Source organism: Schistocerca cancellata, chromosome 4 (genome assembly GCF_023864275.1).
Source record: "Schistocerca cancellata isolate TAMUIC-IGC-003103 chromosome 4, iqSchCanc2.1, whole genome shotgun sequence".
Lineage (NCBI taxonomy): Eukaryota > Metazoa > Arthropoda > Insecta > Orthoptera > Acrididae > Schistocerca > Schistocerca cancellata.
In genome coordinates, this window is record NC_064629.1 from 873,608,540 (window position 1) to 873,623,285 (window position 14,746).

Here is a 14,746-nt window from a genome sequence, read left to right on the forward strand (position 1 = left end):
GGAAGCTGACCAAGAAGATGAAGGAGATCAGCTCGTGCCATTGGGGTGGACGATGGAATGTATACAGTACAAATAGAGAACGTGTATCCGGAAAGGGAAAGACGGACGGCGACAGCTTGGAAGGAACTGTTTAAGGGGATTGGGTGATAATGGAGAGTATCATGGAGAAGAATCATGAGTCCTCCATGGGCTGGAGTGCCTTCAACAGAGGGGAGGTCATAGCGGACGGACTGAAAGTGAGGGAGAACAAAGCGGTCATGGGGACGCAGCTTTGTTTCCTGAAGACAGAAGATGACCGGCGAGTAGGATTGCAAGAGGATCGACAATTTATCCCGATTGGCTCGAATGCCGCGGATATTCCAGTGGATAATGGACATGGGGTGAAAAGAAAATGGAGGAATGTGACAAAAGTTGCTGTCAACTCAAAGACTGCTCGGAGCTAGCAACCGACAGCATGGAATGGCATTCAGCCGAAGGCAGAAGATCCTGATCCATAGGTTGGTCAGGAGCAGTCCCTGCCACCAGCGATCGGCCGGTTGACCGGCCACCAGCAGTGCGCCTCGGCGACACAGAAGATGGCCGAGGGCGATTTCCGCCAGGTGGTGCTGTAGAGGGGGCACGCCTTGGCGGAGAAGGAGAGGAACTGGGTTTCTTTGTAGCCTTCTTGGAAGAATGTTGTTTAGATGAAGGAGGAACCGATGGTTGTGAAATTGCGGTACGTAAAAACTCTTCACGAGTATGCTCTTTTTTCGAAGACTTGGCGTCCAACTTTTGGGCTCGAGATGTAGCAGAACCCGACGAAGGGTGAGCCATAGGGTGGGCAGGCGAAAGTGGTGAGGTTGAACGAGCGATCTTTGCGCTGGCCGATCTGACGACCGTGGCACTAAAGGTGAGGTCGCAAGTCTGCGTGGCCGCCTCCTTTGTTGGCCGAGGAGAAGCAAGGACAGTGCTGTATTTTCCTGTCTGAGGCACGGTGGGCTTGCGACTGGCGAATAATTTTCGAGCAGCAAAGGTCGACACCTTTTCCTTCACCCTTATTTCCTGGATGAGCTTCTCGTCCTTAAAAACGGGGCAATCTCGAGAGGAAGCAGCATGGTCACCCATACAGTTGATGCAGCGAGGGGATGGAGGTGGACAAGCACCCTCATGGGCATCCTTGCCACACGTAACACATTTGGCTGGATTGGAACAGGACTGGCTGGTGTGATTGAACCGCTGACATCGATAGCAACGCGTAGGGTTTGGGACGTAAGGGCGAACGGAAATTATCTCATAGCCTGCTTTGATTTGCGATGGGAGTTGAACTGTGTCAAATGTCAAGAAGACAGTGCGGGTTGGAATGACGTTCGTGTCAACCCGTTTCATTACTCTATGAACTGCCGTTACGCCCTGGTCAGACAGATAGTGCTGAATTTCTTCGTCAGACAATCCATCGAGGGAGCGTGTATAAACGACTCCACGCGAGGAATTTAAGGTACGGTGCGGTTCCACCCGGACAGGGAAGGTGTGGAGCAGAGAAGTACGCAGCAATTTTTGTGCCTGGAGGGCACTGTGTGTTTCTAACAACAGGGTGCCATTCCGTAATCTGGAACAAGACTTTACAGGACCTGCTATTGCGTCGACACCTTTCTGAATAATGAAAAGGTTGACCGTGGAGAAGTCGTGACCTTCATCAGACCGAGAAACAACAAGGAACTGTGGCAACGATGGAAGAATCGTCTGTGGCTGAGACTCAGTATACTTACGTTTGTGAGCAGACTTAGTGGAAGGTGAGGAAACCATTGCGGAAGAATCCCCCATGATTACCGGCGTCTCCGATGGCGCGCTCCTCCCTTGTGGGGGCCCTCTCTGAGGGCACTCCCGCCTTAGGTGATTGTTCACACCTCAGGTCACACCTCCCGACAAACGGACGGAGGGACCAATCGGCATTTTCGGAAGGTATCAGCTCGGGTAATCACCCCTCCCTGGGCCTGGCCGTTACCAGGGGGTACGTACGTGTCCTACCTGTCTACCCGGGGCGGGGAATTACGCGTTACCCCGTCACCGGCTACGCACGAAGGGCGTGGGTCGGCCTTCAGACACGCACAGGGAGGAAGAAAGAGAAAGGGAAAGGAAGGAAGAGAGGTCTCAAACGCCGCAGCGGAGAAAAGGGATAGAGAAGAGGTAAGGAAAAGAGAAGGACAAAGGAAGGAAGAAGACATAAAAGCAAGGAAGGCAAAGAATGCAGGACATTTACGAGCGTCCGTCTCCGGACGTAGGCACAAACCATACTCCCAGATGGGGAGAAAGGGAAGGAAAGAGCCAGAGGTGAGAGGAGGAGGGGCGAAGATAGGGATGGGGAAGGATGCGGAATGGGAAGGTATGCAGCCCGGAAAGGAAGGAAGGCCACATTAGCTCGGGGTCCCGTGCTCGCTACGCACGTATCCACAAAAGAGTTGTGGACTCCCTGGGGGGCCCCACACCATCTGTGTACACCTCTGGACGCAGATTAATATCTACTTTATCAGCTTCATGTTGTCAGCTTTTCTGCTGTTGCTTCAGTGTGGCAATCATCCTATTTTTCTGTTCTTCTAGCTCCATCATTCAAAAACTAGTGAAAATAAGCAACAAAAGTGTCTATCAAATAATAATAAGTAACAATTAGTGAAGTGTCGCAAACTTCAGTAGTCATCTGACCAATAAGAAATATCAAGTTGAAATTTATGTCAAATACTAAGACCTATGGTCCCTGGGCAGTGCAAAAATGTAAGCTTGTAAGTCAATGCACTCAAAAGATACTGCCATTTATGTCACATGCTTGATACTCACAAACTTGCTCATCAACACTTATAGATGAACTACCTATAAGAGGCAGTCAAATGAAAGCAAGAGAGATGGAAAAATGTACATAAACTGTTTATTAATCCAAAAATAATAACCATAACTATTAATATATTTACCCTACTGTGGGACAAGATGGTCAATGCCTTCATGGAAAAATGTTTGTGGTTGCCTACAGAACCACGATTGTACCCAGGCATGCACCTCTTCATCAGAAGCAAATCAATGGTCACAAATGTCTTTCTTCAGGGTTCCAAAAATATGGAAACCGAGAGATGAGGACTGTATGAAAATGTGTAAGGGCAAACTAGCAAAACTCCTGCAGCGAAGTGTAAAACCTTGGCAACATGCAGACGGACCTAGGTACAATCATGTTTCCATAGACAATTGCAAACATTTTTCCATGAGGCATTGACTGCCTTGTCTCTCAGTGGGATACATGCATAAACAGTTATGGTGGTTACTTTTGAAGTAATAAACAGTTTACTTACTTTTTTCCATCCGTCTCTTTTTCATTTGTGTGCCCCTTATACAGGGTGTATGTTTTAACTTGGAACAACTGAAAATATCAAAAAATATTTATCACAAGGAAAAAATGTTTCAGATGGAAAGTTAATATTTTCAGTTGGGACATCTGTCTGCACTAAAAATGGCCACCCCCTGAACCCTCTGACGGGGGGAGCTGACTTCTTATTCTCAAATGCAAACATTCTTTTTTATGGCATATTCAGACTCTATGCCCAAAAAATACCTAGGGTTTGCCAAAAACTATTCTTTTCCATTGTTGCAGGTAGTACTGTAATTGAAAAAAATTAAAGTTTTTTTTGTTTTCCAGTTAAGAACTGACTCATTCGATTCTACATTGCATCTTCATTAAAAGTATGAACTTTTTGTTCTAAACAGTTGATATTATTGTTAAAAAATACATTTAGAATTGCCAAGTAAAACTTTTATGTCCAGTCATTTGAAAGCCTGGAAAACAAGCTACTTTTAATAGTTTTCCGTTGCCTTCGGGGTTGGTTTTGGTGAGACTGCACACCATCAGGATACTTGATTTCAGTGAGTCCCTTTGAATTTCACCATCAGTGAGACTGATTTCAGTGTGTTCTGTCCAACCATTGTAGCACTCATGCCAATTACAGCATCATCTACTATGAACGAAAAAAATTATTTCAGATAAACGCCAGGCATTTTTGGCATAGAATCCAAATCTGCTATAAAAAGGAGGTGGTTCCAGTTCGAAAACAAAAACCTGAACCACATGTGGGGTGGGGGGAGGGGTTCTTGTTAGGGGGTAGAAAGTTTAGCACAGACATGTCTACTTTGAAAATATTAACTTTTCATCTTGAACATTTTTATCCTACAATGCATATTTTTCGAGATTTTGGTTGTTCCACATTAAAACAGCAAAGACATGTCTACTTTGAAAATATTAACTTTTCATCTTGAACATTTTTATCCTACAATGCATATTTTTCGAGATATTGGTTGTTCCACATTAAAACAAACACCCTGTGTACAGACAATTAAAATCTACACAGCACTGCAGTACAAACTCTAGGCTTTCTTAAGGTTCCAGTACTACATTTTGTTGTGGTCATTTTCATTTGCAGCACAGGGAGGAGAGGAGGAGTAGGAGGAGGAGGAAAAACATCAGTGAGGCATCGATAATGTGAACATTCTCTCATTGCTGGCAGACATTTGGAACAGACATTTCTCACAAAGTAAAAGATGAGAAAAACTGTAATTTACTCATAAAATAACCTTCTTGCAGTTGAAAAATAAAAATTTCTAATTCATTGTCACTTATTATACAAGAACCATTCAGACCATTACATCCAAATTACAAGTAAATATCTAGGAAATTAGCAGAATAATTCAGCATAGATCCTGAGAGTCCATCACCTATCACTGAGTTGCCAAACATTTTCCTGATTGCACATTCTAATTGATGATCTACATATTACCTATGTAATGACACATGTAGCTGCAAATGAAATTTCCATAACACCTTAATGATGGAGTAATGTCAGAAAATGAAGTTAAATTTGGCCTGTGTACCTGTAATATGTATTTATACACAGTTTGGTCAAAAGCATACTTTCAGAGCATAGCTGCAATTTTTAATGAAATAAGCAATTACTGTGAATAATACTACTCAACATAGCTTGGTTCACACTATCTTGCCTGTTACTGTATGATTTCTGCACATGTAATTATTCTTTATGCACCTCATTTCATAAACTATACTTTTACATATTATACAACAGGTTAGAAATTGATCACTTCACAGTTAAATCATGCACTGTTGTTTGTAAAATACACCGCAAGGTCAATATGAAAACATCTCTTCTATTTGGCATCAGTTTGAATAATCTGACTTAATGAACATAATCCTCAAGTCATGAGGTTCTAATAATACAATTCTGACAACAGAGTTTACTGTGTTAATTACATTAATTCTGCAAATAACTGCATAGCAAATATTACTGTCTCAACAAAAACAATCAATTTTTGAAAATCTAATGTAATTGGAGAGAGAGGAAAAATCTATTCCCCAAACAGCAGCAGCAGCAGCAGAACACATGTGCAAAGGTATTTACATTTGCAAGCTTTCTGAGCCAGTGGCTCCTTCATCTGACAGAAGGGTTGAATGGGAAGAAAGAGGGGTGAATGCCCTCTTCCTTCTCCTTCAACCCTTCTGCCAGGAGGAGGAGCTAAAGCTCACTAATCCTGCAAACTTAAATAGCTTTATACGTGCTTTCTCCTGCCGCTACTTGGTAAGTAGATTTTTTATCTTTCCAATTGCATTATATTTTCAGATATTACTGTCCGCTATGCTGCCGAAATGACACTCACTACATAGGTTCTATTTGTTACAGTTAGCTAAATAATCTGCTTGCTGCATTACTACTGTTCTGAAATACACTGACCATTAGCTGTTTGAATAAATATCATAATTTATTAGTTCATAGGCACTTTTTGTTGCTATTTTTGTTATTTTTAGAATGGGGGAGTTGGAAGGATGGAATCATTGGATGTTTGCCACACACAATATCTGACAACACAAACCTGGATAACTAGATATCAATCTGCACCCAGTGTCTTAATTTATGAAACATACACAATGTGGGCAGCGGAAAAGGGGGAGGGGTGGAGGGTGAGAGGGAGTGAATGTGAATGATTGTGTGGTTGACTATAACACATTTATTGCCTTCACAATAAAGTGACAGTCTGCTGCAAAAGGAATTAAGTTGCTGGCAGAAAGATGCAAGCATAGGGCACTTTGCTGGGATTAACTGGCATATAATGAGTCTGTGTAGTGAGTGGGGTGCAAGGCTGTTCACAAACTCATCAGTACTTTCACAGGCAGAAATTAAGTCATGGGTACAATGTGGCTAACAATAAATATTGCAGAACTGTCTGCCCAGCTGTACGGGACTTTCAGACATGCCTGAAAGGACACCACACATTCATATAATTAATTCGCCTAGATTGGCAATGGATCCACCTTCTTCAGTGTGTATGCACAAATATGTCTGACCTCCTGTGGGAATCTCAGAGTAGCAAGCATGGAGGAAATGGACAGAGACTGCAGATAGGTGGATCAGCCATGAGGCATGCTGAGATAGTACATGCAGATGTGATAACACAGTGACTAACATGGCTGCCTAGTACGCATGAGATCCCGGGTTCGAATCCCTATCTGGTACAATTTTCACTTGTCGCCACTGATTTTGTGTAATATTCGTAAGCACCTGACATCAGTAAATCCATCCCACCCCACCCCACCACCCATCTCATCACCCCCCCCCACCCCATCCATCCCCCCTCCCCCCCCCCCCCCCACCACCACTTTCAATTTACATATAATTTTATTTTAAGGTTTGACACTGCATTACCAATTCATGGTTTTGAGTCCTGTGAGGTTGTTCCATACAGAAATCATTACTAATCTCATCTTTATCAGTATGATTTATCTGTCCTAGCCAACTATGGGCAAAAGGGAGAGACACATGTTACATCTCTTTGCTAGCTCTGAGGTAACAGGATTACACTGTAAAGTGATTGCTGCATTAACTCTCAGTTCCAGACTCAATGGAGGCCAGTCTTCTATCTATTCTGTGACAGAGCTACAAGCACTCAGATCAAAAATCGATAAGAAAATCTTAAGTAAACTTCTCCATCACAAAGCACATCTCTATCTCCAGTACCTCATAGTGTAAAAGCGAAAAACTTATGATACTCACACCTAATAATGCCTTTATCCGATTCTGGTGACAATTTTTGGTTTTTGTGAACACACAATTTTATACATAAATTGTGCCACTGAATAATTTAGTAAACAGCTTCTTACGCATCTACTCCAACTGCCAAATGTCCATGCTACTTGAGTATGGAACGCAACAGCTTACTAACACAAACCATTTCGAAGTTCAAAGTGTATAATATCTTACTAATTAGTGCCTTTTAGGTACACTTGTGTTACAGATACATCATGTTTTACTAAAAACACTTCCCTTGTAATGCTAGTGTGGTAAATTCTCTTCCATTTGTATTAGTATAATGCATATTTTAACAGTGTTTTTCTGTTCGTTTACTGAATGTATCAGCAAATGTAAGAGAAAAATTAACCCTACACTTTCATCAGATTCAAGTATGCAAAATCAAATACATAACTGCAAGACAAATGCTAGAACTTAAATTAAGAAAATCACATTTGATAAATACACTCATACTAGCCTACGCGTACTGTGTCACTGCGCAGTGTTAATTCAGTGTATCAAAGTTATTTCACAAAGAAATGGGGCTACAGTAAGAAAAAACTTTATGCTTACCAATGTGAGGGCAGAAATGTGCCCAATTTCCACTGCAGCACACTGCAATCACTTGGTCTAATGGAGGCTGGCATCAGGCAGCCAGTGGCCACTGTAGGGCTAGGAAACAGTTGAGCATAACCAGCTCTGATCTTGATGCAGCCATGAGTTCTTTCACGGAAATGTTTTGCTATTACTGATTGGTGAGAAAGTGAAGCAAATTACCTTTAAAATTCCATCACACTGATACTTTTAGCAGACAGCGGGAAGACATGTGCCTGAACTTCCAGCACTTAAAGCACCACATAGGGGGAGGGACGTATGGTTTAACATCACAGTGGTAAACCATCACCTTGACCTTCTCAGGCAATAAATCACCCTCAAAGGCCAAGATGAAGGCACCAGTAGCAACCACATTGTCTTTAGGTCCCCTGTAAATGTGCCGGATGAAATGAACACCCCGCCATTCTAAATTGGAACGGAGCTCTTTGTCAGACTGCAAGAAGAGATCACAAAGGAAAATGAACCCCTGGACCATGTTGAGGCTTTTATAGGGAGTGACAGAAACAGAAATTTCACCCAGCTTGTCACAGGCAAGTAACGTTCGGCATTGGGCTGGAGATACTGTCTGAATCAAGACTGCGCTGTTTCGCATCTTGGACAGCGCTGTTACTTCTCCAACCTTATCCTCAAGGTGTTCAACGAAAAACTGAGGCTTCATAGGAAGAAAGGAGTCCCCATCGGTTCTGCTACAGACTAAAAACCAAGGCAAATATGGCTCTCCCCATTCTGTAGCCCTACGTTCCTCCCATAGTGTAGTGAGGGAGGGAAACAATTACGGTCATACCTGTCGGAATTGTATTCAATCTTGTCCTCCTTAGAGACTGCTTGTGCCGTACAGTCACCAGCAAGAGAGGAGTTAGTCCGCTTCTTTGGGGGTCATCTGCCCTGACGCCACCCACTTCAATCAGGGGCTCTCCCCACAGGCACCAACCAGCCACAGCAAAGGCCAACTGACATGATGGCTGTTGCCAGGAGTCCTGATGCCCCAGGGAGACAGGCATCTACTCCCTGGCATACGTGGGGAGCTTACAGCTCAGGCATCAGCAGTGCGATCCCTGTGTTGTCAGGGGGCTACCACCAAATGGATATATGACAGCTCCACCTCAATGGACTAGCTACCGTGCTGGATATTGGATGCACAGAGAAATCCAATATATTCATGGAGGCAAAAGAGGACAGGAGACAATGGAGGAAGATCATACTCTGGAAAGTGTCCTTGCCCAAATAGTTGAATCACAGATAGAGATGCAAAGCAGTGACAAGAGATTCGGGAGATCGAATCTTAGGGCACTATGGATAACTCGTGCACCACATAAGGCGTCCTTCCCCATATGGCCCACACTTCTGTAAAATTTTGAAAGTGGCTGGTCAAACCATAGAATGGGGCCCGAATTCTTAGGGCTGAAAAGTGAGACTCCTTTTAGTTGCCTCTTACGACAGGCAGGAATACCTCAGGCCTATTCTAACCCTTGGACCCACAGGGAGGGTAGGGGGGGGGGGGGATGCTTGCTAGGGGCCATCAGTTCAAACCCGACCACAAGTAGTTATTTGTTATTTAGTACTTATCATTTCTGGAAGGTTTTCAAAGTTTCTTATGTTTGCGAAAAATGGAATATTCTATGCTTGTATAAATAGCAGCAATCTCCATCCAAGAGACCAGTTCTGTTCAGGCTGTATGTTGGTATTTGTAATAAATGTACTTTCAGGGGTAGGTGGCGTACTTCATTGAAAACCATGCTTTTGGATTTGGGCTTGATTCTGGTTACAATGTGACAATAACTACTACACATCCCCACTTTTACGTTAGTGTATGTCATTTTCTACAAGATGTTCATTGCTATCCATGTCACTGCAGTTACCCACAATCTATCCACAATCATGGTTTTGCAAATTTGAATGTGAATTCTCAGTTTTACCACAGGATGGCACTTACCATGTTAGGCACTGTGATGTCCAATAGACAATATGCCAGAGGTGTAAATACAGATCGTTTCCAACATAGCTCCATGGTTCACGGCAGACTGTAGAAGTAGTATTTTCAGACTCTGTGATATTATTCTTTTTCAAGCATTGTCTGTACACAGTCTGAAATAAAAACAAAAACATCAACCCCTCCAGGAAACATCAACATTTTATGATTACAATGTGGTATTTCTCAAAAAATTCGTGTGTGTGTGTGTGTGTGTGTGTGTGTGTGTGTGTGTGTGTGTGTGTGTGTGTGTGTGTGTGTGTGTGCGCGCGCGCACGCGCGCACAAGCTAAGAGAGAAGAGAAAACACATGCAACAATTAATGAAATGGACTAAACCTCGAAAGCAGTTAAAAATGTGATATTTTATAACCATCACTTTTTTTATTCATGTTTTGATGCCCAGCAATGTATTTAACAGCCTCTTGACAGGTGCTCTTCATCAAGATTCATTCATGTGATGCACAGAGCTGCTGCAATATAGATTTAACATTCAGCTCAAAACAACCTGACATGTTGTGGACTAAATAGAGAAACTGCAAATCAGAGTGGACGTAGTCATAACTGAGCTCAAATTTTTACAGACTAACAGATTTTTGCTATTGGATAGCCTTGCTCTGCTCAACATCTACGAAATTATTCATGTACAGATTGTAAATAATGATCCAGTGACGTAGTAGCTGTAGTTATATTTTTGATTGTCACGCATAGCTCATATTCCTAGGCATTTTAAATACTGCCCAATAGTGGTATCGTGGGCATCAAGTGCTACGTTACCTGTAAGCCAATATTTTACCCAGAAAATTTTCACAATAAGTTTCACAGCAGTCGAGTCAATTTCAAGGGCAGCAGGTTGCATGCTGATAAGATGACATCTTGATTTAAGTTTTTAACAAGTTTCCTAAATCACTTCAGACAAATTCCCTCCCTCATCACTGAGAAAGTTAGTCAGTGTTATATCTTTACTGTGCTCAGTATCAACAAGCTATCAAATTTTCACATTTTCTGTCTATCACAAGCCTGTGGTAGCTGATTATTCCTGAAAAAGTCACATAATTATCCCAGGATATGATCATTAGATGCAGTTCTCTTACTGTCTCAAAGTCCAGATTCAGGGAAAGTGTAAAACTATAAATCCCTTAATACTGTACAATATATTACAGTACTTATATTTTGCTTGAATGGCTCTTGGGCATTTCATCAGATGGTACCGTCTAAACTGCACAATATTTCTATCAGGCAGCTATTTGTCATCTTCACGTGTGACATTGAAGGGTTCTTAGGCAATCCATCAGATGGTACTGTCAAAACTGCATAATATTCCCACTAGGTATCTGCCAGTCATCTTCAGTTATTAAAACAGGGAAGCCTCAAACAGCACAGCATTTATATTTTGTTTAGTACAGAATTTTCCTATGCCAGTTCCTAGTCATCTCCTGTTCTTATTGGGCTGTTGCAGAAAATGGAAATGTTAAACTCTCATTTCCACCACACAATACCATATATTACTCTACATATTGTATAACTACAGGCTTAGTTTGTAGTAAAATTTTGGGCTGACTGGTGATGACAACTCCAGGAAAATTACTACATTGAAACAAATTTAGACAATGTCTCTGAAGCACTTTGTGATGTCCAGTTACAACATTTCCAAGTTTTTGATGGGACCTGGACATACCATGATGAGGCATTAAAGTCACATATATAAGAACACATTACAAGCTAAGCTGATGCATTTCGGAGCTGAAATATTGCCATACCTATCAATGTCATCTTCCATTCTGGTGTGTCACTGACTCTGCACTGTTTTAGTCAATGGAAGTTCTTAAGTTGGTATCTCATGAGGCATGGATTTAATGCAACTAGCGAGCAGTGTATTTCAATAAATTTAGACATTATTGTGTATATTTTTGTTTAAATGATCTTGCTTTTATGCATCCAACACAGAAATGAGTGCATGAAGTGATTAAGTGGCACCGGTTCCAAGAAATTAGCAGAAGAAAAAAAGGTGTAGTGTAGAACAAACTGAAATTCGATAGATATTTGGTTAATGAAATGGGAGAAAATATGGAATCTTTGCCATCTGAAACTTTAAAGGTGACAGGCAGTTCCAATTATGCTGACCCAAGTACAGAGATAATAGCACTTAGTTCACATGATACTGACAAACAGCACATGTATAATTGCTGATATTTGTTTTAGGGGCATAAGGCCATGGTCCAATGCACAATTCTGTGCCTATTGTTTCATCTTTTGATGCTGGAGACATCAGAGGCTTTAAGAAACTCAGAAATCAGTTACATACTCAATGCCTTCAGCATCAGAAGACAAAATGTTGGTGTGATAATTAGCCTTGGACCATGACCTTATGTTTACAAAACAAATATGAGCAATTACACAAATACCAGCCATGACAGCCTGCAGCATATGTAAACTTTCGTAATTAACATATGAAACTTAGTATTGGTCTTTTCCAATTGAATTTACAGTAAGTGAGCACTGATTCACTTCCAAAAGTAATGAAAACAAAGTGTGAAACATGCCAACTAGAGACATCTAGAATAAAATAAAAAAGTAGTTTTGAGAAATTTGAATCATTACAAACAAATATGTATATGACAGGAATCAGTGCAATGACAACATGGTATGAAATTATTATTTTGATGATAAAGCCAATGAAAACCTCATAATTCGATTCTGCTAAATTTTACAGAAGCAAAGACTGTTTCTTGAAAAACAAGTAAAGTGATACAGTTAAAGTTGTTACATGTGCAACTATATAGTAGAAGCCTAGTTATTGACATATTAGAGAAATTCGTGCATTTTCAAATCTCTCTTTGATGAAGGAGTTACTAGTTACTTCCAGGATTTTCACAGACAATGGAGTTAACAGGCTTTCATTACCTACCATTGATTTTATTAATTCTCCATGTGATGCATCACTTTTATGATCAATTTTTAAGTTACTAGGAAGTAACCAGTATCTCATAACACATGAGAAGCACAGTCATGACAGAATAATCTAACAGGAAAGTCTTAGTGCACACTGTATTAAAAAGTTGGGAAAACTAAACTAGATACAACTCACAAATTCCTGGACAGAAACTTGTGTTATTTTTCATGTGATTTTGCACTAGCTTATTTATTTCACCATTGAACAGCTGCACACAGACCTCGTCATTAAAGATACAGCATATACCCAGTTGGCCAAGGGCTTTTAGGGAAAAAGATTGTGTTGAACTAACCACTGACAACAAGGTCTACATCTACAACTATATCTATATCCACACTCTGCAAGTCATTATACAGTGCATGGTGGAAGGTACATTGTACCACTACTAGTCATTTTCCTTTGTTTTCCAATTGCAAACAGAGCAAGGTAAAAATTTCTAATATGTTTGTGGTCCTTACACAAAATGTACATTGGCTGCAGTAGGGTAATTCTGCAGTCAGTTTCAAATGCCAGTTCTCTAAATTTTCTCAAATCATTCCTTGAAAAGAGCATCGCCTTCTCTCCAGGGATTCCCATGTGAATTTACAAAACATCTCCATAATATCTGTGTGTTGATTGCACTGAAGAATGGAATACAATTTGTTGGCTTTGAACAATGATGTCATCTCCAAGCCAAAGATAGCTTTTTTTAATGAAGTGTAAATATAAATGAATGAATTTAGCCTCAAACTGAGGATTTTGTGTTTGTTTTGGATTTTATAGGTCATCACGTGAATTGATAGTGAGTGTTTGCAGTCTGATAAGTTCTCATTTGAAATTTTGTTCTGTATTTTGCATAATTTTAAGATATATTTTATTCATTATTAGGTATGGATTTATCTGTACATATGAATAAGGATGACTTGTCTGCTGTTTTGGGTGCTGACAAGTATGTACAATTAAGTTTCTATAGTTGTCTGGTTTATTTTCCGAGTTTGATTGGTGCCATGAGTGTGGGCAAAATATGAAAACAATGTGTGTGTCATAGCAGCATACTGCTGGTTCATATCTTTGTGGGTGTAGCCATGATAAATTATGGCCCCCAATTGGAAGAGGAACATGGTTCAGAAAGTCTAAGGTGGTCCTGAAAGACATTATGATGATCACATATGGTTGGAGTATGTATTACACTGCGTGATTGTTGTTCATGAGTGTCATGTTAGTGAGTGTACTGTAATAGAATGCAATTTGTCATGAACTCTGTAGGAAGTATTTGAAGTATAGCGAGTCTTTTGGTGGGAGGTTTTGTCCTACAAATTAACAAGCTAGCTTTTGGAAAAACAGGTATAATTGGGGGAAAGGGGGAGGAAGGGGGGGAGGGATGGGAGAGGGGGGAAAGAGGGGGAGAAAGTGTTGGTTAATTTATTTGAGGAACATATTGTTGAGGTCTCTGTTGATCCATCATGGACATGGGACATCAGCTGGTTACATAATTGCCAATATCAATGAAGTTCTCCAACAGCTCTTTAACTGAGGTGTTCATTTGTTTTATTTTGAAGGCTACCAGTTTCGGCGTTCCACTATGCCATCTTCAGGCCCCATATGCATCTCTCCAAATAAACCATAGTGTTATATAGTGCCATAAATCCCTGGACGTTGTGAATTCAATTGTTTCACCAATGCTTCATTCAAAGACTTGAGAGCAACTCTAAGTAGAGTTGCTATCAAGTCTTTGAATGGAGCACTGGTCAAACAAGTGAACTCACGACATCCAGGGATCTCTGGCACTATATGACATTGATGTTTATTTGGAGATATGCATATGCGGCCTGAAGATGGCATTGTGGAATGCTGAAACTGGTAGCCTTCAAAATGAAATAAATGAACACCTCAGTTACACAGCTGCTGGAGAATTTAATTGATTCAGTGATACTGACAATATTGCTGAGGGGTTGACCATAATATCTGAAGAATTTTCGTCACACATGGATTTGGGGAGGTGGGGGTTTCATCATTTGGTAGTGAATCACATGATTAAATTAAAGAATTACCGTACTGGGACGTTTCCCTACACCATGGAGGGGTACTGGAGGGGGTGGGGGAACATCAGATCTGTTGTGGGGAGGGGGAACAACTGTTTTCAATAT

At 41.0% G+C, this 14,746-nt stretch overlaps 1 protein-coding gene across 1 annotated transcript in view; it reads right to left on the reverse strand.

Moving 5' to 3' along the window:
* Positions 1-14,746, reverse strand: part of LOC126185024 (LMBR1 domain-containing protein 2 homolog) — a 125,476-nt gene that overhangs the window by 98,262 nt on the left and 12,468 nt on the right. Inside the window, exon 2 of the mRNA XM_049927753.1 lies at positions 9,634-9,785. Within this exon, the coding sequence (XP_049783710.1) occupies positions 9,634-9,785 (152 nt within the window). The remainder of the gene's footprint in view (positions 1-9,633; positions 9,786-14,746) is intronic.